Source organism: Camelina sativa, chromosome 7 (assembly GCF_030686135.1).
Source record: "Camelina sativa cultivar CO46 ecotype springtype chromosome 7, ASM3068613v1".
Taxonomy (NCBI): Eukaryota; Viridiplantae; Streptophyta; class Magnoliopsida; order Brassicales; family Brassicaceae; genus Camelina; species Camelina sativa.
This window is the reverse complement of record NC_141886.1, coordinates 10,632,237-10,658,214: the sequence shown is the minus strand read 5'-3', so window position 1 is coordinate 10,658,214 and position 25,978 is coordinate 10,632,237. Positions and strand designations below refer to the sequence as shown.

General features: G+C 35.9%; 1 protein-coding gene, 1 long non-coding RNA gene and 2 pseudogenes across 2 annotated transcripts; 2 read left to right on the top strand and 2 right to left on the bottom strand.

The window, feature by feature from the left end:
- Window positions 1-1,291: 1,291 nt before the first annotated feature.
- On the bottom strand, window positions 1,292-1,845 carry LOC109125424 (uncharacterized; annotated as a pseudogene).
- A 13,865-nt stretch (window positions 1,846-15,710) lies between these two features.
- On the bottom strand, window positions 15,711-17,316 carry LOC104704520 (putative F-box/LRR-repeat protein At3g18150). The gene is given in 4 exon segments (XM_087458400.1): window positions 15,711-15,989; window positions 16,100-16,241; window positions 16,243-16,259; window positions 16,402-17,316. Coding segments are annotated over 4 exon segments (1,353 nt in total).
- A 203-nt stretch (window positions 17,317-17,519) lies between these two features.
- Window positions 17,520-19,616, top strand: LOC147941155 (pentatricopeptide repeat-containing protein At4g04790, mitochondrial-like; annotated as a pseudogene).
- A 5,310-nt stretch (window positions 19,617-24,926) lies between these two features.
- Window positions 24,927-25,668, top strand: LOC104700908 (uncharacterized). The gene is made up of 3 exons (XR_753668.3): window positions 24,927-24,974; window positions 25,075-25,171; window positions 25,538-25,668. It is a non-coding gene; the product is annotated as an uncharacterized LOC104700908 (long non-coding RNA).
- The last annotated feature ends 310 nt before the right edge of the window (window positions 25,669-25,978 follow it).

Below are 25,978 nucleotides of genomic sequence, written 5' to 3'. Positions count from 1 at the left end.
TTTTTGACATGTGTCAACATCTCATTAGTATACGTGACACGTGTAATGATCCTGTTAACTTTGAAAACCCAATTTTATATAATAAGATTTTAATCAAATTGATTTATACAATTAGTTATACATCCTAGATATAATAGACAGTAAATTACAGCTTTAAGAAACAAGAATTAGGAAGAACATGTACGTTTTTAAGTCCAATATGATCGTGTGCGTATACGGTTTAGGGTTTATTTTTTAGTTGTTGTATACTTTTAATTCTGGTAATCGTGTATGGAGTAGGGTTAATTTTTTGGTTTTGTGTACATCAAAGTCAATATGAACATGTAGGTAACATTTTAAAGTTTAAATTTAAAATTCTGTCTAAGAAACAAGAAGTATTTGAAGCTGAATCTTTTATGTACACAATAACAAAAAAGTATAGTAAAGGTGAAGTGAATGGTTTGGGGTAAGGATTGGAGGGCTATCAAGATCCATATTACTATAATAACTTTTTTATTTTTGAATTATTATTCTTTAACTTTGAATCTTATTAAGTTATTGAACACAATATCATATTAGTACTAAAGATAAACCCGTGCGATGGATGGGCTTGGTTTTGTCTTTAATTAGTATTATAATATATAATTGTAGAAGATAAATATATGTATATATGTTTATTAGGGGTCATCAATTCTTATATTTTTAGTGTTGTGTTCATTGTTTATGTATGCTTGTTTTAAACATATATGATCTGTTGCAATTGTTTATGTGCGTAGTTTATGTATGTTTGTTTTACATTTACATATCATTATTATTATTGCTTTAAATTATAATAATATATTATCAGCTAACTTTTAAGATCAATATTGAATAATATGTTATTTAATTAATTATTTACCAAACAATCATAAAATCCAAAAATTTGCTTATTTGGTATAAAAAAAACTTATCCTAAAGGTTAGTTAAAACCAAATTAAAATAAGAGAAGCAAAACCTATTTTATGCATGCACTTTAAAATTAAAAATTATATTCAGTCCTCAATTCTTGGTTTCTTCCGTTGATCATCAATTGGTTCTTGATCGTTCGTCAAGTTTTCGCGTCTGGTTCCACAATTGACATCATCCGAATTTGTCTAAACACATAAAGATAAATCATTAAGATGTTAAGTGAAATAATATATTGTATTTAGCAAACATAACACATCATAATATATAATATATATATATATATTTTTTTAAGATCTTAAAAACTTTATTGATATGAATCAGAGTATACAATATTATCTATGAGATTACAGATACAACCAATGAATTATGTAACGAAGAAACGATAAAGCAAATTACGCTCTGCATTCCTAGTCAAAAACTTAATCGTATTCGTCTTTTCCGGCAATTTGGTGTGACTTTCTTGCTTGGGATTTATCCTTTTTTACTGATGAAATACCGATAATGCATTCGAAAATTATAGGCAGCGATCCATCTGTTACATCGCAAAACCTTCCAATTGGTCGAAACTCTCACGTAGAAAGAAATGTCATTGATCTTGGTTGCACTTGAAACCCATTTTTGTTGATATGGTATAAACCATCTTCTGATTCTCCTTCTTTTGGCCTCCAACTCCTCTTCAACATATTGCTTCCATGGTGGTTTACGTGCCGGTCGATGATTACATATCAAATCCGAAGGGATTTGTGTTAGTCTTAGGTATGCCCACAGAAGAACATACTGACGCCCGTGAACAATCACATAACTAACATCATGTGTTAGTATGAACAAAGGCACGGCCAACCAGACCGGAAAACTCTCGGCGAAATCGCCGGACATGGAAACACAACGGATGATTCGAATCCACCGGTGACGAAACATATATCGTGAGGACAGGAACCAATAGAGAAAAAGTGAACAACCGAAAGAAACCATCAGAGATCCACCGGGAAACAGTGAGATACCCCTTTGGTGTGATGAGAAAAACAATTTCATCATCATCGGTAAGCGTTTTAGAATAAAAACCTAAACAACAATATCAGAAAAGAAACAGGGAAGAAGGAAGAAAACCAGCCGACGCCAGAGAGGCCAGCGTCAGCCGGAGATGCAGAACTGCCGGTGATTGCTTTAAGAAAAAGGTTATTGATTATCGCCCCTCTTCGTGAGAGAGAAAGAGTTTACTAGCGGACTTAATATATAATATATATATTTACCTTTTTCGTCTATAATTTCCAAGACTGTAAAAGTTTGATATGATGCATCAAAATCATATTTTTTAACTTGAGTCTCGAATAAAATAAGTATTTCCAACAATTGAATGTACACATGTGGGAACGTCTTTTATGCATACACTTTAAAACAAAAAATTATATTCAGTCCTCAATTCTTGGTTTCTTCCGTTGATCATCAATTGGTTCTGGATCGTTCGTCACGTTTTTCCCGTTTGGTTCCACAATTGACATCATCCGAATTTTTCTAAACACATAAAGATAAACCATTAATATATTAAGTGAAATAATATATTTTCTTTAGCGAACATAACACATCACAATATATATATATATAATATATTTACCTTTTTCCGTCTATAATTTCCAAGACTGTAAAAGTTTGATATGATGAATCAAAATCATACTTTTTAACTTGAGTCTTGAATAAATAAGTATTTCCAACAATTGAATGTATACATGTGGAAACGTCTTCTAACTTTTGTTCGCTCAAATCAATTTTTCTCTATGTGAATAATAGAATAATATTTAAGTTAATTTCAAATCATAATATTTTTATCCACACAATTAAATAGTTTATATACTTTATATTTCTTACGATTTCTGCAGTTGTTCCGGTGGTTTTTTTTGCATCTTTATCAAATATAACATAAGTTGCTGAAACATCTCCATCATCCATTATTACTTCAATTCTAAATCGGGAAATATAATAAATTATTTATTATTTAAAATTTTAAAATAATTAAAATTAGAGAAAATTTAATATTAATATACTAATAATATACCTTAGTACTCCAACAGCTCGTGATTTACCACACTTTTTGTTTGTGCATATAAGACAGATTGCTCATTTTGTCACTTTTTGTAACGCCCCGATCGCTACCTTTTAGTGAGTCCCATGTCCCATCCCAGTATATGGGCCCACTTTCCTTAGTGGACCTCACGTCCTCTCACTAGGCTCATGAGCCCATCCATACCCGACGGTCGGTTCGCTACGTCGGGGAGGCTTTAAAGACTTGTTACCATCCCTACAAATCACAACATGATATTTTCCTGTGTTTTTGTCCTCACTCGCACAGTTCCGACAGTCACTTCGCGGAAGGTCACCCATCCTGAGACTACTCCAGCTCAAACACGCTTAACTCTGGAGTTCTCTCAGAACCGTTGACCGAAAAGATAATTGCACTTTGGTGACATAGGTGGCCAAATCAATTCTTTTAAACCTCTCCGCATGTCTGTGAAACCGGAGTGTCACACTTTTTCAGAGCAACTCGAAAATGAAATGTAGTATCAACTTTTTCGTAGCATTATTTCAGTTATAGTTGCTTTGACGACGAACTTCTTTTCCTACAATTATAATAATATTGTAAATATATGTTATTAATAATTGGAAAAATGATCTGTATCTCCATAGAAACTTTCATATACCACCACAACTACACAGAATTTGAACCTCGATCTTAGTCCACACAAATGGGAAGTTCCAATCCAGGTTTTCCCTAATTTAAAATTTTAAAACTCAGAAACACATAATCATGGTTTACAATTGGTTTACTGTTGCCCAGGTAACCATTAACCATAAAACAACAAAACTAAACCGGATTAACCAAAGTTCAATATCAAACCGAGAGAAATTTATCACTGTAGGGTTCTTCGTTCCGTGTTTGATCACTTTCGACTCTCATAGTTCAGTCCCAAGTTGGAAGATGACATTCACACAACGGTCTTCAAACACATAAAAATTGTAACTTTGCAATTTCAAAATCTGATTTTTTTCCTGATTTGATTCTTTGGTGAAGATGGGTTCAAAGATAAAACCAACAATGTTCACCGAGAGAGTAGCAACAACATTAAAGAGTTGGCATCACACAACAAAAAAACAAATCAAACATGGGTCTTCTCCGATTTATCTCTTTTGCAATGTCCCTTACAAACGAAGCAGAAGCGTTGATGATAGCTTGCGAATTTGATGTCTCCGAGAAGAAACTCTGATTTCGATTCGTGGGATCCTAAATCTCAATATGAAACTACTAACACTTGGAACAAACCATCGTTAACGGCGACAACAACGACGGAGGAGGAACAAGTTGTGATTGCAATTGATTCTGGATTTGGCTATTTCATCGATTCACTTACTTATATATAGAGATAAATTTTGTTGGGAGAAGAATTCTTATACAGAGAAAACAATGTTCGGGAAATCCAGAATCTTGATGACGACGGAGACAAGTCGTGTTCGTCATCGTCGCGGAGGAGTTCATGGCGGTGGTGACTTCAAACCCAGATTTTGATTTCAGTTTCTCAAATTCGAGGTGTAATTTTTTTGCGAAATTAGCTATAATCCAAACACAATCATGTTTAAGGTTTTTTTTTCTCTGAATTGTGCAAAGGCAAAAGATCTGAAATCGAGATTTTCTAAAAGCTATGACGTCAATCTAAGGCGGACAAAAAAGGCGATAAAAAGGCGATTGGCTTCGTAACCCTAATCGTCATCGTTTACCGGCCTCACGCCGGTAGATGAGAATCTCACGATGGCAAGGAAAACGAAGAAGAAGAAGAAGGGCTTTTTGCGTACTGGGCTAACTCTTTCCGGTACTTCTCAGTTTGCTCGCATGTCCTCGACGATAGTTAACCACCCAAAATCCAAATCTCGCTCCTCCCCCACTCCATTGGAGATCTCCTCTTCTGTGACCGCTGCTGGTGAGGCTCCGGAACCTACGGAGATCCCCTCTCCCTCTCTTTCCCCTACAGGTATCTCGTCTTCAGATCTAGTTCTCCCGTTGCTTCGTCTTCGGATCTGGATATGAGCATTCCTCCTCCACCTGGGGTGTCTCCTGTATCTGCTTGCTCTTCTCTCGATGCTGTTGAGGATCCTGTTTCCGGCAACGTATCTCCGGCTATCGCTGGTTCTTCTCCTGTGCAACCTAGTCAGGCGATATCCTCTGTTCCGACTTCCTCCACACCGGAAAAGCGTTGGACTAGTTTGTTTAGTGACACCTCCCAGCTTGAGGAGTTGGGATCTCCTACTGTGCATATCACTGGTGTTCCGTTTGTTCTCATTCCAGATGAAAATCTACAAGCGGCCAGGGAGGAATTCAAAGACTTTATCTTTGCTCAATTTCATGGTAACCCTCCAGATATGGGACGGGTTATTGGCGTGGTGAACGCTCTGTGGGCTCGAAATGGTCCTCGCATATACGTACACAATCTAGGGAATGGAGCTTTCCTGCTTCGAGTTACAAATCCTCGGACCAGAGCAATCTTGCTTGGCCGCAATGTCTGGAATATCGCGGGGCACCCGATGTTTGTATCTCCTTGGTCGTCAGAATTTACTCCCGAATCTCCCCCTATTACATCAACGACCATTGTTGTGGAATTCAGAGGAGTCCCATATCTGTTATTTAAACAGGCAAAGACTTAGTAGGCTAGCCACGACAGTTGGTAAGCCTGTAGCTTTAGCACCCGAAACAGAGCGTAAGGAAAACTTTGAAGTGGCCAAGATGCTTGTTAGAGTTGACCTCACCAAGGATCTCCCATCGAAGGTAATATCGGGTTTCTCTGATGGTCGGGAGGTGGAAGTGGATGTCTCCTATCCATGGCTCCCTTCTCGATGTACTGAGTGCCGAGCTTATGGTCATGACATTGTTCGATGCCCCAAGATGACAGCGACCATTGTCTCGCTAATGCGGAGAAGGAACAGGTCGCGGAGCAGACCTAGACTAAATCGTCGCTCAAGGCAAGGACGATCACTTGAACGTCTATCCAAGAGTTCCTCGAATACCAAGCCACCTCATATTATGTGGAAGGTCAAAGAGAATGGTCTCTCCTCTGCGATTGTGGCGTCACAGAGCAAGGAAGAGGTTCAAGGAGTTTCTGAAGGTGTAGCTCCAGAGAAGGAATCAGGCACACTTCTTGCACCAGTCCCTGATTTGGGAGTCAAGGGTTTGATGCCGGAAATGCTTGAAGAGGATAGAGTGGATCAGGATATCTTTGCTGATAAGGAACGTAAGTCAGACCCTGGGGATGAGGGGATAGTGACTGTGGAGAAAAACATCTCTGCTAGGTCTGTTGATCCGTCTCCTGATCGTTTGACAGAAGCAGAAGCAGAAGCACCCTTTATCCTGGTTAATCGCAGGAAGAGTGGCCGCAAGGTCACAACAACATCACATTAATAAGTATCGATGTTTTTTGTGTGGAATATAAGAGGTCTGAATAGTACAAGCCGTCAGGACTTTACAAAGGATTGGATTTTAATCCATAGGCCACTTTTTGGAGCGTTTTTGGAAACGCATATCTTATCGGCTAATGCGGGAAGGGTTGTTAGAGCAGTCCCTTAGGGGTGGAATTTTTTTGGTAACTTCGACCACTACAGTACAGCTAGAATCGTGGTTTGTTGGGACCCCTCGGTATATATGGTTGTTTATCAAGTCTCCTCACAACTTATCACTTGCGGCTTCTATATTCAGTCGCTTAGTCTAAATATTACATTATCTTTTGCATATGGATTTAACCTGTTAGAAGCGCGTCTACCTCTTTAGGATGAACTTTCTTGGCTTAATGCCAATACTCCAGTCAGTCGTGTTCCTTGGGCAGTGGTGGGGGACTTCAATCAAATCCTGCGAACCTCTCAGCACTCTCACCATCTTACTCAGGACGTGGACTTATCAGGTATGGAGGACTTTAACCTTGCTATTCCGGAAGTTGAGCTCTTTGAGGTGCAGGCCAAAGGAGCCCCCTTCACTTGGTGGAACCATCAGGAAGACAACCCCACCTCGAAGAAGATCGACCATGCTTTCATCAATCAGGCGTGGGCGGATACTTACCCGGAATCCTATGTGGAGTTCCTGGAGCCGCTACAATATGATCATGCTGCCTGTTTATTCCATCTTCCCGCTATGAGGAGGTCTGTTCGTAAGCCTTTCAAGTTCTTTCAGCATGTCATTGAGCACCCGCAGTTTAAGGACTCAGTCTCTCAAGCTTGGGATCCACTTCAAATCCAGGGTACCTGTCAGTACAAGCTTGTTAGGGCTGTGCGCAAGTTAAAGATGGTTCTTAGGCTCCTGAACAAACGACACTACAGTGATATCAGTCTGAGAGTCAAAAATCAAGCGGATAAGGTTGCAAATCTCCAAAGGCTGTTGCTATCAAACCCGGATGTTCAAGCTGTTAGGGAGGAGCATGAAGCTCGAGCTCTTTGGCAAACCCTGATCTCTGCTGAGGAGAAGTTTTATCGCCAAAAATCCAGAATTTTGTGGCTACATCTGGGGGACAGGAACACCACATTCTTCCATAAATCTGTTTCCCAACGGGCAGCGAGAAACCACATACACTTCTTGTGTGATCAGGATGGAACAAGGATCACTGATATTTCTACCATCAAAGCTTATGCAGCAAATTATTTCAAGGGTATTCCGGGGAACACTGAGCTTCCAGTCTTGCCAGTCTCAGTGGATGAGCTTAGAGGGATATTGCCTTTTAGATGCTCGGATACTCAGGTTCAGGACCTGCAGAAGTTCGTCTCCCCCGAAGAAATCAAGGCAGTGGTGTTCGCAATGCCTTTAAACAAGAGCCCAGGCCCAGATGGATTTCCGGTGGAGTTTTTTCGAGCTTCATGGGACATTGTAGGAACCTCGGTAATCTCTGCAGTCCAAGAATTCTTTCGTAATGGTAGGTTTCTCAAAGATCTCAATTGCACCATCATCGCTCTTATCCCTAAAATACATGGGGCTAGCAGGCTGAGTGATTTCAGACCCATTAGTTGCTGCAATTTGATCTACAAGGTCATATCTAAAGTTATTGCCAACAGAATGAAACCTATTCTTCTCGAATGCATCAGTCCAAACCAAGCGGCATTCTTGAAAGGTTGAAGCCTAGGAGAAAATGTGCTCCTAGCATCGGAGCTAGTAAGAGACTACCAAAAGACAAGTTGTCCAAAGAGTTGTATGGTTAAGGTTGACATCCGGAAAGCCTTTGACACAGTTTGTTGGGATTTTGTTCTAAAGGTTCTTGAAGCTCAGGATTTTCCTCAGCTGTTCTGTTCCTGGATTCGAGAATGTATCTGCTCGCCAAGGTTTTCTATCGCGATTAATGGAGAATTGGCAGGCTTCTTTTCAGCGGCAAAGGGCTTACATCAAGGGGACTCCATCTCTCCTTACCTCTTCATAATGGTCATGGAATTCTTATCGAGGTTACTTGAAGCTGCAGTTTCCTCTGGTACTTTCAGGTTGCACCCTCGCTGCTCTTCTCCCCTGGTAACTCACCTTCTGTTTGCTGATGACCTCTTGGTATTCACGGACGGTGCTCGCCACTCTTTGACGGGGATTGCTGACGTTATGCACCACTTCAGGGCGCTCCGTGGACTAGATATGAATCCTGCTAAGTCAAAAATCTTCTTTGGGGGCTACTCTGAGCTTCAAGTTGATATTTTAAGTGCATTATCAGGAATTAAAGTGGGGTCGTTTCCAACTCGCTATCTGAGACTTCCACTCAACCCCGCGAGGATCTCCTTCGCAACTTTGCAGCCTTTCTTGGAAAGTATAACATCGAAGCTGCATGCGTGGACCGTTAAAAGCTTATCCTTCTCTGGTAAGATCAGACTCATTTCTTTGGTGATTTACGGTATGGTCAACTTCTGGAGCTCCGTCTTCACCTTACCCAAAAAGTTCTACGAGAAGGTGGATTCTCTTTGTGCTGGTTTTCTCAAGAAAAATAAGACTGAGTCTGCTCGGGGTGCGAGAGTGGCGTGGGCTGATGTTTGTAAACCAAAGGCAGAAGGAGGATTAGGCATCAGGCGATTGAAGGACTTCCAGGTAGTGTTTCAGTTGAAATTGCTGTGGAACTTCTTTGCAAAGGCGGGTTCACTGTGGGTTGCTTGGCTGAAAGGCAACGTCTTCCACCGGAAAAGTTTCTGGCTTATGGAAGACTCTCAAAGACTCCCTCGAGCGGTAAGAGACATGTTAAAACACAAACATTTTCTCAAGGATTTCATGCGGTGGGATATTGGAAATGGGCGCACGGCTTCCTTCTGGCATGATACTTGGTGTGAACATGGCCCGTTAATCGAGTTCATTGGGAGAAATGGACCCCGCCAGTTCAGAGTTCAGCTGAGTGCAAGAGTAGTTGATGCAGTGCAGAATGGAGATTGGAGGCTGTCTGCTGCCAGATCAGTTTCCCAACAAGACTTTATGACCACTCTTACGACCACCTCTCCTCCAAATGATGACAGCAGGGATGATGTTTATCTCTGGAAACGGTCGGCAGACACATATGCAACCACCTTCTCTTCTAAGGCAACTTGGGAGCAACTTCGAACTCCTACTGCTCAAGTGCCTTGGTGTAAGACGGTTTGGTTTAAAGCAGCGGTTCCGAGGTATTCGTTAATCACATGGCTGGCTTTTCAACGCAGGTTACCTACTAGAGACAGACTACTAGCGTGGGGGATGAATATACCTCCGGGCTGTGTCCTCTGTTCGTCTGGGATAGAAAGTCATGAACATCTTTTTTTCTCATGTACGTATTCTAAGGAGACTTGGGGGGCTTTTGCTTCTCGGATTTCACCCTCCCCTCCTTCAGATTTATCTGCAGTCTCCACCTGGATTTCTCAACATCGGCAACCTCCTCAAGCCAAGGTGTCTATCCTCCTCAAGCTTGTCCTGCAAGTCACTAGCTACCTTTTGTGGCAAGAACAAAATGCCAGAGTCTTCACTAACGTCTCCACCCCTTCCGCAAAGCTACAAGCCAAGGTGGATCGTACAATTCGAAATCGCCTTATTTCGCTGCCAGGATCGACTGCCTCCCCAAATTCGCTTCTAGCTCTTTACTTCCATTGTATTAGCTTTCCTTTCTAGCTTCTTTATTTTTTTCTTTTGTACAGAAAAAACAGAAAATTTGGTATAAAATTTTAACCTTTTACCAAAAAAAAAAAAGATCTGAAATCGAATGTGAGGAGTGAAGAAGACAAAGGGAGATGCTTTTTTTTATTTTATTTAAACATGTTTCAGTTCGGTTTATTCTAGTAGATTTTTGGTTTGGCACTGGGTTTATGTCATATACCGAGTTAACCAACATTAATGGGGATGGAGGTTTTGAACTTTAAAATTATGGGGAAACTGGACTGTAACTTTTCATTTGTATTGACTGTAATCAAGATTTATGATCTGTGTAGTTGTGGTGCTATATGAAAGTTTATAGAGGGATACAAATCGTTTTTCCTTAATAATTTTATTCATTTTTCAATAGTATATGTTCGTTATAAAGTAAAAAAGAAGAATACTTTTACCTTACGTTCATCTGATGAGACATATTCCCAAATATCATTAATTGATTGGTCTTTGGACGTATGTTTTGTTTAGTTATGCCACCCAAATTAACCAAACATTCACCATCATACCTCAAACTATTAAAGTTACAATGGAAAGTTACTTTATAACATGAATTAAATATATTTATAAATATATAATATAATTTAAGATCTGAGAAAATACCTCTTTCGAAACGCATCAACCGAATCAGAATCATGATTCAAGTAAATTTAGTGCCTGAGGATGCTGACAAATATATTTCACCTTGATATATCTTGACCAAGATGCTCGTCATGATGAGTACGATATTATTATTTTCCTCTCCACTATATTTGTCTTCCAAGAGTTCTGCTTATTATGCCCATAATGCTGCAGGTATTTCATTTCCACTTAATCATGTAAGAAAAATTAATATTAACTCCTGAACTTAATTAAAATTCATAAAATATATAGTTACATAAAATAATAATGATATATGCATCAAACTTACTCTTCTAGTAATAGAGTCATAGTGACATTAATTAAAGTGGGTGTAGTAGTACTAACATCACTTTTGTCCATATGCTGAATATATCTGATTGCATCTGTATTTAAAAAATATGAAACATACTTATAAGACTCATATAATTTTAAATTTAAAAATTACATACGTACCATATAAATCAATTGTGTGATCTTGTAACTTAACAAATCCCTCGTAATTTCGAAATTAAAATTTTCTCGTGGTATAATTATTCTAGTAAAGGATATTGAATGACATACTATCAGAGACATCTTCATTTTTTTGGTTTAGATCATGATTATCTTGAATGTTACCAATACATTCTCTAGTAGATGGATTGACATCAAAAATATTTTTAATTTTCCTTCTTTCTGTAAGATTTCCTTCCAAGATATGTGTTTAAATTTGATGGATTTGAATGTTTGCTAGTTCTAACCTCTTTTGATCTTTTGTTATAAATCCTGTAATATCTGTTTTTGTTAGATGAAATTTTTTGGAAATGTTTTTAAATTTTTTTTTGAATTTGTTACCAATTTTTTAGCTGCATAGTGGTATGTTGGGATCCCTATATTTTGTAAAATAATATTAGTCAATGATTGGAAAATATGTAAATGAAGCTGAATATGAGTTTTATACTTACCCATTGATTTAGTTTGTTGACCCATGCCTCAAGTGTAGCTAGTTTTAGCCGCATATGAGGTTCATCTATAAGCGCCTTCTCCATCATAACAATCTGAACATTATTCATAACAGTTCTGTTCCTTTTATTGGCTGATTTTTCATTATTTTCAAAGTTTCGGTTTCCATCTGTAGTACTCATGTTTTAAAATTATAATTGAGTTTGATGCATTAGAATGACCTTGTAAAGCCCCGACCGCCACCTCTCATTGGACCCCATGTCCAATCCCAGTCCATGGGCCTCACGTCCTCTCACTAGGCCCGTGAGCCCATCCACAACCGACGGCCGTTTTGCTACGTCCAGGAGGTTCTAAAGACATGTTATCGTCCCTACAAATAACCACATGATCTTTCCTTGTGTTTTGTCCTCACTTGCACAGTTCCGACAGTCACTTCCTTGAAGATCACCCATCCTGAGACTACTCCAGCATAAGCACGCTTAGCTGTGGAGTTCTCTTAGAACCCTTGACCGAAAAGATAAGTGCACTATTGGTGACATAGGTGGCCAAATCAATTCTTTAAAAACTCTCCGCAAGTCTCTGAAACCGGGGTGTCACAATTCACCCCCACTAACAGATCGCAATGTCCTTGTTGCGCACCAAGACCGTCACCCCCAACGGTGTGAGCCCAATCGACTCTACACTCGTCTGGTTTCGGCTCTGATACCACTTGTAACGCCCCGACCGCCACCTCTCAATGGGCCCATGTAAAATCCCAGTCCATGGGCCCATCTTTCTAAATGGGTCTCACGTCTTCTCACTAGGCCTGTGAGCCCTTCCATAACTGACTGTCGTTTGCTATGTCCAGGAGGCTTTAAAGACTTGTTACCGTCCCTACAATTCACCACATGATCTTTCCATGTGTTTTGTCCACACTCTCACAGTTCCGACAGCCACTTCTTAAGCACGCTTAACTGTGGAGTTCTCTCAAAACCCTTAACCGAAAGATAAGTGGACTTTGGGTGGCATAGATGGCCAAAGAAATTATTTTAAACCTCTTTGCAAGTCTCAAAAACCGGGGTCTCACAATTGACCCCCATTAACAAGTCGCAATGTCCTCGTTGCGCACCAAGACCATCACCCCCGACGGTGTGAGCCCACTCGACTCCATACTCGTCTGGGTTTGGCTTTGATACCACTTGTAACGCCCCGACTGCAACTTCTTAGTGAGCTCCATGTCCAATCCCAGTCCATGGGCCCACTTTCCTTAATGGGCCTCATGTCCTTTGACTAGGCCCGCGAGCCCATCTCTATCTGACGGCCGGTTTGCTACGTCTGGGAGATTTTAAAGCCTTGTTACTGTCCCTACAAATCACCACATGATATTTCCCTGTGTTTTATCCTCACTCGCACAGTTCCGACAATCACTTTCCAGAAGGTCACCCATCCTGAGACTACTCCAGCTCAAGCACGCTTAAATCTGGAGTTCTCTCAGGACCTTTGACCGAAAAGATAAGTGCACTTTGGTGACATAAGTGGCCAAATAAATTATTTTAAACCTCTTCGCAAGTCTAAGAAATTGGGTGTCACAGACCTCTCCCTCTCTCTATATATATATGACAAAGATAGGAGAAACTACTTATCCTTTTTCTCTTAGGGGTAGGCCTAGAACTACGTTTATCTTTATTGTAAAATTTTCTTTATCATTTATTTTATGATCAATGATTTTTTTTAATTTGTTGAATTGTTTTTCGTTTTACAATTTATTTTTCTTTTAGAATTAGAAGTTTGTGTTAATCTAACACGTATCACGATCTTATGAGTTACTAACTTTTGAAACCATGCTTTATATAATAAGATTACTACATACATGGTAATAAACTGTGTTCTTATGTGTACATACACATTTAAAATAATTTCTATGCATACAGAACATTATTTGCAGCATATATTTTACAAATATACCATCAAAACATTTAGCAGAATATGTTGATAAATCAAATCATCTTTGTATTGAATATACCTAATGTACGTATATCACTATGTCATATACATTTATCACTACATCATGTACATGAACTACTAGTGTACCTGAGAAGTATTTGAAGCTGAATCTTTTACGTACACAATCACAAAAAGTATAGTAAAGGTGAAATGAATGGTTTGGGGTAAGGATTGGAGGGCTATCAAGGAGATTTTATTAAAAAAGTTAAGATAAAACATAGGCAACATATGGTTTCACTTAGCTTTGAGAAAACATTACCATATACTTATGTGTACATACACAATAATAACTTGTGTATTTATGTGTACGTACACTATAATTAGTATTATTATATTTATACCATAATAACATTACCAAGTACTTATGTGTACGTATATAATAATAAACAAGTTATTATTGTGTACGTACACTATAGTTTCATGTACTTGTATCTCATCATATATGTCTACAACAATATTGAGCTAAAGTAGAATATTTGACTATAACAGAATTAAAATCAAGAAATAAATATATTTAGATATATATATATATATATAATCGTATTTATATTATTTACTTGTTTTCCATTTTCTCTCTTTTCACTTTCATGATTTTTTTTGCTAATTTATAATTCTTTTTTTGTTCTATGTTTTAAGATCCATTATATTGTATTATAAATTATATAGGAAAAAACTAAAGAAACATCAAATAAAAGAAAATGAAATTTTAATCATAATATGCTGACTGAAAATGTAGATAAATATACATATGTGACTATATATTTAAAATTCAACCTTATGTAAGGTTATGTAGAAATGTAAGTCAAACAATGACAAATAAGGATGTAAGTCAAACAATGAGAAATTATGATACGTACACGAGTGATTATGTACATGAGAGATGCAACATCACATCCTCTTTCATTTTCAAAATTAAAATAGTAGATATTTTACTTTCAGAACTTATGTTTAAACAAACTAGAAACGTTAAAGAAGTTATCCCATATTTTTTAGTTTATGTACGTTATTCTCGTATTATCATATACAACTCTTGTAAAAATAAAATATATGTATTGTGTACATACTCACGTCAATATAGGTTTTGTGTTGGTTGTGAACATGTAAATAGTACAAGGACTTGTAAACATATATTTTTAAATTATACAAATATCAATCATATATTCAAACCAAGAGAGGAATGTCTGCATCTTGTAGAAGATAATGGTCTAAAGAAGAATTCAACCGACAACCCTTTAGATTGTACAACAATATTATCCTATGATATTGGGTCTATAGTTACAAATTTTGTAAGGTTTATTTCTGAAATTTAAGTCAAATCAACCAAATGTTTCTAATGTACAACTAAATATTGTGTACAACACCTCCACAATAGTACATAATCTAACATACGTACTTATAATCAATATTAGGTATACCATAAATTGCATACATGTACATAGAAGAAATTTAACGAAGGAGGTTTTTGTAATTTTGCAATCATCTGCAACCTGATTTTTCTTTTCTGCAACCCTAAAATTTTGCAGCCACCATTCACAGTTTTCTTATAATCTTTTTGGTTTGTACATTTATAATTTTTCTTACACATAAATCTTGTAAATCTAGCATATATAATATATTTTAAATTCAAAAAACTTAAAATCATAAGTTATAAAAAAAAAATCTTTGGTTTAAGTCGATTACATTGGAAATTTCTGAAAATGAATGAATTATAATCTTTTGATTGCCTTATTGGTCAGAAATAAGATGTGGTTATTTTTTCTCACAAAGAAGAAGAACAATGGATTTCTCACCACAAATCATCTCTACTTCTTCATCGTTTCTTCTCTCTTCAATTTATTTATTTATATATTATTAAAATTAATTAGTTGAAACAAAAACCTGTTACATTTGGTAGAAGATAAACTAAACTAAAATAGTTTGGTTATAGGGTATTATTGTCTAAAATCACCATGTGGCTACTCTGTGAAAAGTGAAAATGACTTTGTCAAACCATGAAAAAAAAAAAAAATTGATGTGTTTTTTAAAAATTATTTTATATTTAAATACAAATGAGGTTTAATGTAAAAATATTCAATATAGGAATCAAACTTAATAACTACTCACTTAATGTCATCAGCACAATGGAGACATTGTTGTTGTGAGCAAGTGTTGGAATCTTTAGCTTTTTAACCTTATACTTAAGGTAACGTTCGTCCAACTGTACGACCATCTTGTCCAATGTCTTTGTGTTTTTAAGCAAAAGTTTTACGAATGAAGTTATGTGCTTTGACTCGACATTCCGACGACATCTATTCCAAATCACCCCATCTTTTGATCTCCAGCATTGGTCTGGATTCAAGCCTTGCAACGTCAAATATTTGTCAAGATACTCCTCCTAGACAACATTAAAAAAAAAAAAAAAATGGTTCTTGTATTAACTATTCTAACTCGATGATAGTTAAAAGGGAGACCAAGGTTATCAAAAGAAGGTTATGGTAAATTTACCGATATGGTGTTGCAGTCCCATGCACGTATTGTTAGCTTCTTTAACTCAGGTGAGTTTTGTAACAATCTTTCTATACCAGGAATAACATACCGAAAGATTACTGTCTCAAGAGTCAAAGTTTTGGCCTTCAACATCGGAAACCTCGGCAAGAGATAAAATCTAACATAAAGCGCAAAAAGATAGTGAACCGAAACACATATTGGTCAGATATAAACATTCAAGCTAAATCCATCAGCACACAGTTAACTGAGCGACCAACATTAGTAAAAATAAGTAATTCAAGGATGAGTTGGAAACATACTTGAAGATAGTTCCCCCCAAAAGTAAGGTTCTCAACATTCTGTAACTTTTCTAGCATCTCTACTACCAAATTAATGACTCGAGGGAAAACTTTTTCGAAGTTCCATTTCACCGGGACGAAGGAAATGTCCATTTTAGCTTCGTTTAAAGATGAGACATCAACCAAAGTACATGGCATCTCAGAGTTTATCATTCTGAGACAATGGATCTGTGGTGCCACAATATGCCTTGGCCCTATACTTGCAGAGTATCGCTTTATTTCTAATGTTCTCAACCGCAGCGCTTTGCTGACATCAAGAACATAGCTAATATTTTTGCACTGATTTAATATTAAACATTCGAGAACTGGACAACCAGATAAAATGTTAGCAATGGATTGGAGACAACAACAACGCATGGACAACTTCTTCAGGGATGTCCAAGACACCACCCATTTGGGCATCATATGAACAAAGTATGACTGAAGGCTAAGTTCTTTAACAGAGGAATAGATGTAGAAGCTATCAGCAATCTTATACTCACTTTGAAAAGAGAAATCCAAGGATATGCTCTCGGCCTTGCGGGACATGGCGAATTCGATCCACTTGTTGATGTAGGGAACGTTGTTCTCCATGTCGGTTTTGAGATGAAAACTCATCATCTTGAGAGCTGTGTATTGCGTTAGGGTTTTGTTTGTAGAAGCAGCTTCCTTTACGTTATCAAAGGAGAGGCCAGGTATATCGCACCATACATGCCTCCATCGTTTTGACAAGACTGAAGTTCTGATGGCAAATTTCGTCTCAATGAAGAAGAGGATATGTTGGAGAATCACATCAGGTAAAGAGCTGATCAAGTCTTCTTCTCTTTTGTTTTTCCGGCGGCGGAGCCGGAAACAACAACTGATGCTGTCGCTAGGGACTCTTACACTGTCTGCCATATATAATTTGGGTTTTCTTTTTTTTTTTTTTCTTATAGGGTTAAAACCCTTTTGTCAAATGGGCAAACTAGTTTTATAATACACACACATAAAAAAAATGTATCCCTTAAAACCCTAGGCTTTTTTTTATTCCGTCACAAAATCTCCTTGTTCATCACGTCTCTCCCTCTCTCTCTCTCTCTCTCTGATTGAGTTTACTTCTCTATTCATCCTCACTTCTTCCTCTCCTCAAACGCTTCCGATTCCAAAAATGGCAGCATTAAAGACTAAAAGCTTAAGCAGCCTCCTCGGCTTCGCGTTTAAATATCGTCAAAACTCAGCCTCAGCCGCCGCGAGTCACGCCGGAATCTTTTACCGAACGGCTGAGATTCCCCGGTTTCTTCACACTTCTTCAGTCATCAAACAAGGTATCGTCATATTTTCGTACCATCTTGAACCAGAAGAAATTAGGGTTTTATTGGTCCAAATTTTAATAGCTTCAGCTTCATTGCAGAGGAACCAAAACTTGAAAGCGAAACGTGGAATCAAGATCTTGAAACGCTTCGCAGATTGGGAGTAATAGTGAGCGTAGAAAGTTATAAATCATTCGCAGGACATAACATAGAAGAGTCCATATTACCCCGTACGAGATGGGGATTCTTTACACAAACAGATGATGAATCCGTTCTCTCTAATGAAGATCGAGCAAAGCTCATGAGTGTTTTCGAATTTATGAAGAAGTAAGGTATCCCAATAGAAGAAGAAATGTATAGTACTGATCTTTGTAGATTAATAGATATGCATGGGAAAGAGAAGTCTCAGTTTCTTATTAGAACAATCAAGGAGGCGTTTCCTGATTCTTCATCGGGACTTGGTTACTATGAGATGCTTTCGTGGATTAAACTCGACGAAGAAGAAAAGATCGAGGAGATTGGTCGAAGAATCATCGACAGATGGGACAAGCTATCGAGCTTGGAAGGTACGGAATTAATGTTTTTTAAACTTGTTAAAAAGAAAAAACATCTAACACTTAATTCTTGGGATTATTTTGTAGTGAATTACCTGGAAGCATTTTGTGTGACATATCAATATGAGTTTCTTACGACACTGTTAGAGACTGTAGACATAACTAAAGCTTCTTTGTTAGACCAATTGACACCAATATTTAAATATCTTGGACGGTTGGATTTGATGTTTGATGCTAAGAGGATACTTGGGGAACTAAAAGGGACTGGTAAGTTGTCTTATATATGCATATGGAAGAAAACACTAATCTTTGTTACATCTACGAAACTATTATATTTTTAAAATCTAAATTTAAGTTATATGCAGCATGGGATGAGTATATTTCACACCTCATTTTTAGCTACGCAATTAGCATCGAATACAACAAGGTGAGGTATTTTTGAATTCAGGTTTTACTAGTTAATGTGTGACAGAGTTATGTTTTTTTTTTTTTGGTCCATTAAAATTACTCGAGCCAAAGAGTTCATCTTTAGTCATTTGGCACACCATACTTGTTTAGGGATAATACCTTTGTTTCCATCGACCCGAAAACGTTGTTTGACTTGATTGAAACGAGCAAATGTTACTATATATATATGGTCGGTTCTGTGACACTGAAATAAGATGATTTGGGATTCTGGTATCTGCCTTGAAACTAATTAGTGGCTCTCCTGACTTGTTTTGATTCGAATCAGGATATACCTGGGAAGGCCAACGCTTTTGAGATGTGTCGGTTGCTGCATAAAGATGTCGGGGTTAAGCCTTCATTTGAATTTTTTGAGAAGCTGATCGCATTTGAGTGTAAATCACAAGATGATTATTGTAAGGTATATAATATAAATGTTTTTCTTTGGAATGAACATTAAAAGATACTCAAAGAAAACCAAATTGAGAGTAACTTTGATAAGCGTTTTCCTAGTGTGTCTCTTTGATATTTTATTCGTAACACTTTTGTACATTTTAGGTACCACTGGCAGCAAAAATTGTAGATGAAATGAAGGAAAATGGTTTGATAGAAGACTCGGAGGACGGGCGTTATTTTCACGACACCATTGATAAGATCTATGACATTGATTGGGTAAGTTGTTTTTCCCTTTAGTTATGTCAATGCCTAAATCACGAGATCATACTAAATACATTATTATATTTGGCTAAAGTGCATATTCTCTCTATCGAAAACAATAGTTGTTTGTGTTCTTAGTTTTTTCTGTCTTTGGCAGCTAGAAATTACGGAAGATGTGATCAAAGATATGGGGTCTGAAAAGTTTCAACTAGATAAGTTCTTTAGTATGTTCTCCGATTACAAGTTCAAATAAAGAGGATGGTCATTAAGATAAAGATCAAGGGTACTATTATTTGGTATCCATGTGGTTTTAGTTCATAACAATGCCAAGATTCATATCGTATTTGGTATCTTGTGTCACATGGGACACAGTCACACACATGGCACGGCTTCATTTGAACACGAGAAATCTCTAATATTTTTCATTGTAGACAATTATTCAAGTGACGGATAGATTTTCTTAGAACTTTTTGACATTTTGGTTTTACTTGTGGAAGTTTTTTAAATTTTAATATTTTTTTTGATAAAAACAAAACTAGAATAATTGTGCTAAATCATGAATATTCATGATGATGTACTGAAAGTAATTTAGGTAAAATAGCTTAATATGTTTCTACTTAATTGTACCTACTTAAAATGATGATCAATCGATTGAATCTAGCTAGTAGATAGTAGCACATGCGATCATAATGAATGACTTCAAGGAATAATCCACAACCGAAGCTCTACTCGTAACATATAGATTCACAACGGACAGTTTATATACCACACCAGGATGGAGAACTATTATGTGACACACTCGAGTCCCACGGTTCTACCTGCATGGCTGCATCATTATAAAACCTCTGATGAATTAAACCGTACACTTGGAATAGAAAGAGTTAAATCATTGACCACTAAACCAAATGATTAGTATATGGATATAGTTTAAATAGTTTAGGTTTGTATTTTTAAAACCGAAAAATATATCACACCACCGAATTTTTGAACGAAAGTCCCACCAACTTTCCCAAATGAAGTTCAAACAATAAAAAGTTTCAAACTTCGTAAAGAACCAACCACACATAAATAAAGTTTGCATCCCCCTAACCACACACAATTTGAAATCTGTTTTGTAGTAAAGTTTTAACAGTTTTTGCTTAAGTTAACCCAATAACTCAATCCGTATAAGATGTATGTCCATTGAAATGAACCAGAACATCGAACCCACACTCAAACCAGAATTTCCTCAAGAGCGACAAAGGCCTCTTTCGGGAGGCTGTCGCTGCAACCCAATTTTTAATTTGAAGTAGCAACTGTTGTTCCTTTTTTTATTTTGCAGATCTATAAACCCAAATCAAATTACCGTTACCAGCAATTTACAGATCTGTACTATTCTATCTTTTTTTGCCATTAACGACACAACCCAGCTTAAAAAAAAAAAAAACTCTGTCGTTTTAAACCAGTCGCTACTAAGAGTTGTAGTTCGATTGAAATCTATACACATGTAGTTCGAAAGAGGAAAGGGAAAAAATACATAATCGATTTCTGTAATTTATGGATTTTGAGATTCATTTCACACCATTTATTTTTCTTCCAGACTCGTATATTTGTTTTGAATGATATGATGCATGTTTTATATTAAAATTGTCGTTTTTCAGGGGTAGACCCACGTTATGGTTTCTGGTGGCAAGTGCCACCAGTAATATACATATATGTATCAAATTTACACTAGGTAAAAGAAGTTTAGGTGGCAAAATAGTTTGGGAACAACTTAAAATATGATCAAGGTAGAGACTCCGACTCCACCTAGTGACAATCTGCCACCACTAATAATTTTTGCAGGGTCTGCCACTGTTGTTGTTCACCATTAAAAATATTTAGAATTACATTGTGCTTAATCTACAAAATAATATTCACCTTCTAGTAAAGTGAAAAATGTAGGATCATATATACTTAATGTTGATAATACCCATGCATCATATGATGATCCTTGTTGATACGAGAAACAACAACTAGATTGTTTGGAGAGAGAAATATGATCTGGGCAGACTTTCGGTGTAAATTGACAAGAACAATGAAGAACAACGAATTGGATTTTGTATTTATTTATCTTTCTTGCGTTTTTTGTTACATAAAGTTCTCTATCTCTTTTTCTTTAAAAGCTTTGAATATTTAAACTAAACAATCTCGAACTTCTGCTAAACCTTCTCCACGAATCTCGCCCGCGATCTCTTAACTTTATCTTCGGCCTAACTCATCGTCACACCAAAATTCTCTTCCTGGGCTCGCGTTAGGCCCATTAACAAGCTTGTGTCTCGTTCCTTAGCGGGCTTTCCTATGGGCCTCCATATCGGCGAAATCCAACACCGACAATCCTGCTAATATAACATGGTTTTTAACCATGATATAAGTTTTGTTTTAGAGTCTTTTGGTTTCTTTTTAGGGTCTTTTTGAGTCTTTGTAGAACTAGGAGCTATTTGGGCACATACTAAAGTATAATGGAGCAATTAGGAGTGATTTGGAGCACTTTGGAGCATGTAGAGAAGTTATGCCAAAGAAGCGAACTTGGAGAACAAAACTGGTGTAGGTGTCGAGCGACACCTTAGTCTGACAACAATGTTATTTCACATCTTTTTGAAGTCTTGAGTTTTGCAAATTTTGCCCAAACGTTATTCTTATTTGCAATTAAGATCCAACCTGTGTTTTATAATGTTGTGAAGTAAATAGGATATAATAAAATTAAAAGAAAGGAAAAAGAGTGAATTATATGTTGAGAGGGTAAATGATTGTTAATGAAATAACATTTGCTTATATTTGGTTGTGTAAGTGCGATTATATCTTAAATTCATAACAATCAAGACGATGATAAATAATCATCTGGCTTTAACTGACTACAATTCATATACATGAACAATGTGCTTTTTAACCTTACTTATCAAAATTAATATAAAGATTTTCTAAATAATTAATTGTTTTTTTTAACTCTGGATTTATTATTACTGATTGCAAATTATGAGAACTATTACATATGATTCTACCATGGACAATTTCTTCCGACCATATTAGATTCACTAACACTCATGCTCTCCTGCTCCATGTTCTTGATGGACTCTATGCTCTCCTTTCAGTTGTTTGTAGAATCACGGCGAACGGCGATAATTGCACATCAATGACAATTGTCTGTAAATCTGCTTCCATTACTCTGCATAAATAATAAATCACATTATCTAGGACTTGAATCCCAGATCTCCTGGTGTAGAAGCATTAATGAACCCTAAGCCAGTCACTGAGTCAAGGAGGCTTCCACTAATTAATTGTTTTCACTTATAGATTAATATAAAAAATTTAAAGATAGCAAATTTATCTATATGTTTAATAGTTCTCATTATTTAAAGCCATTTAATTATCTTCATAAATTGGATTTAGGCTTAATTGGGATGTGTCACAAAATGATTTCAAAGTTTTTTTTTTCCCAACACGTGAAATCGTAAATGTCAGAAAAGACTTTTTTTTCTATTTTTTCCTCTTCATCCCACACATCATCTCCCTTTTCTCCCTCGACATCATTCATTTCAACATATAGTACGGATTAAACACAAACCTTTGCTACTATCTACTACACTAAATAGTAATTATGGAAAACAATCTATATATACATTTTTGAAGTACATTTTGGGTTCTACCCTTTTAATTTTGATTATTTAGATTTCTATTTTGCAATATTGATCCCTAAACACTTTAAATCTACACAATTACTACAATTTGAGAAATCGGTTACTATAATTATATTTTATTACCATAGTCTCTCACACCTTATTACTATAATCTCTACAAATCTCAATGATTCTATCCATTATCAGCCTATTCCTAAAATAAAATGCATTAATATCAGCCGATTTAATTCATATTCCTAAACAAATACATATCATTACCATCAAGAATAATATTTAATTCTCTATATATATAGATTTGGAAACTAAATATTGAACGACAAAATTACTGTTTTAATAACACAAAGATTATTGTAATCTCGCTTTGAATAAGTACATTGTAAATTCCTTGGTCATCAAGCATATTGGAATCTATAAATACTACCTTCACAAACAAAACATCACAACACTCACAACTCAGACCTACAACCGCATATCCAACCACTAATCGAGAGAAATGGCTGCCAAAAAGTACTATCTTGTAGTGCCAAATATGAGATATGAACTTACGTTTGGATATGTAATTACTCTAAAATGTACTAATTTCTTTTCTTTTTCTCTAATATAATAATTTTTTTTAGTATGATGGTTCATGTTTGAGTGTGAAAGTATTTGCAGGATTTTGTTTGAGTGTTAACCATAATCCATTGTATCTTCTTAACTATATCTTTGGTACAACACTAATGACTATTTGTTTTGTGTGTAACAGTCTTTTAAAACGATTGTTGCCTCACTAATATGGATATACATCTCATTGGAGGATCAGAAGATGGATTGGATCAGAGGATAAAAATTTGGTAGTTACAGAAGTGGTTTTGTAATTTTGAGCTGATGATTTAGTGGTAAAGATTCATGTCTTTGATTTGTAAGGCGTTTACTTTTTTATTATTATTATTGATTTGGAAATTTTTTCTTTCGTTTGTTTATTTTTTTCAGGCAAATGACAAGTGTGAGTAAAACATCCTAAAAAGACAGTAATGTTGACTTCTTCAGTCCATGGTATAGTACGTGTTTGGAGTTTACCATCAAACTAGGATCTACCCGTGGTACACCACGGGGTAATTGTTTTTTTTTCCTTTTTCTAAATTATTCTTTCACTATTTGTTTTCACATATTTGAGTAAGTTTTCTTTAGTTTCAAAATAATTACATATGTTACTTGGATATATATATACATTATATGTTTTGAGTATTTTTAATCAAACAAACTATATATATATATATATATTTATGAATTTGCTGAACTATATACATTTTCTTAGAGATATCCAAATGTATTAAATTATTTTATATAAATTTTCTTAATAAAATTTTAGGATTGCATAAAGTAAAAAAAAAAAGCAAATATGTTGCAGAAACTAAATTAAAGAACCCAAAACATAGCTTACCACGGGTAAATTTTAATATGTGAACATTTATTATAATAAAGGTGAGATATAGAAATATATTATCTTACCGTTAAAAAAAAATACAGATATAATAATATTTTCTTGAGTTTAGATCTGCGGCATATAAAGAAAGAACAATCCAGAAAACAGAACGTTTTGTTTCAGAAACGATTCATTTACACAAAATCGATTAACAATTTCGTGTCTCTTCTTCTAATCGTTGTTAAGATAGATAATAGATTTGATTCGGCTACTTGTTGAAACCAATTGTATTCTAATGGGTGATTTATTTAAGGTTGGTAAATCGATCTCTTTACCTAGTTATCAATATTCTTAATTTGTTTTTGGAATCGATAGATTTTTAGTATTGGAGTACATAACTTCTCAGATCCATATAGACAGTCTTCAATTAACCGTACGTCTTATGATTTCAGGAGCTGCAGAAGATCTTCGAAGTTATATACTTATCATCATCAAGGGTTATAATTCGGATTATGTTTAAAATTGTCTTATTAAAGACACCGAGATAGAGGTAATTTTGATTTCATCTTGTTTGTATCTATTGATTTTCTTGAAACTCAGAAATTTCTGTTGGGTAATTGGAAAATTAACCGTAAGTCTTATGATTTCAGGAGCTGCAGAAGATCTTCGAAGTTATATACTTATCATCATCACGGTTATAATTCGGATTATGTTTAAAATTGTCTTAATAAAGACACCGAGATAGAGGTAATTTTGATTTCAGCTTGTTTGTATCTACTGATTTTCTTGAAACTCAGAAATTTCTGTTGGGTAATTGGAAATAATTAGTTATGTGAAACAGAGTTTTTGAATAGCGGGTAAAGGAAAAGAGGAAAAACAACTGTGAATCAGAATCAGCTTGTAGAAAATTTAGTATTTGCGAATTAAAAATTGGTTTTATTGGCGCAAGCTATCATCGTATTAGGTTTGCCTTCTCACTTTTGTCCGTCGGTGTAAAAGAACCTGCATATAGCAAAAATCAAAAATAGATCAAGTACCTGCATATAGAAAAAATCAAAATGGATGATGTGTTACGTAATAATAAACACAACTGTAATTTGTTGTTGTCTATAGGTGCAAAATTCCAGAGGGAAGCAATGCAAGGCTAGCAAGCACACATAATGGCTTAACATCGGTTAAATGGTGGTGAGTAACTTTTGACACTTTGATTAATTCTGTTCTCTATTTATTCAACAGTTTTGATTGTTATGATAGATATTTTATTTCATCTGTGATTTATTTTTATATATATGATAATATATTATAAATATGCTTCCATTAGGAATCATAGTTGTTGATAAATGTTAATATAAATAGATCATATTAAGCAAAGTAAGAAAACGAAAACATTTAGCAATGATCGTGATCTTTTCAAATGACGTTTACTGACCTTGGGTCTACTAAACATAACTCTGTAGGTATAAATTTAAATGGGTGCTAACACCTACAAAATAAAAGATATATAGTTAGTTGCTGATCAATATAACATTACATAGTGTTGCTTAAATTGGTTTA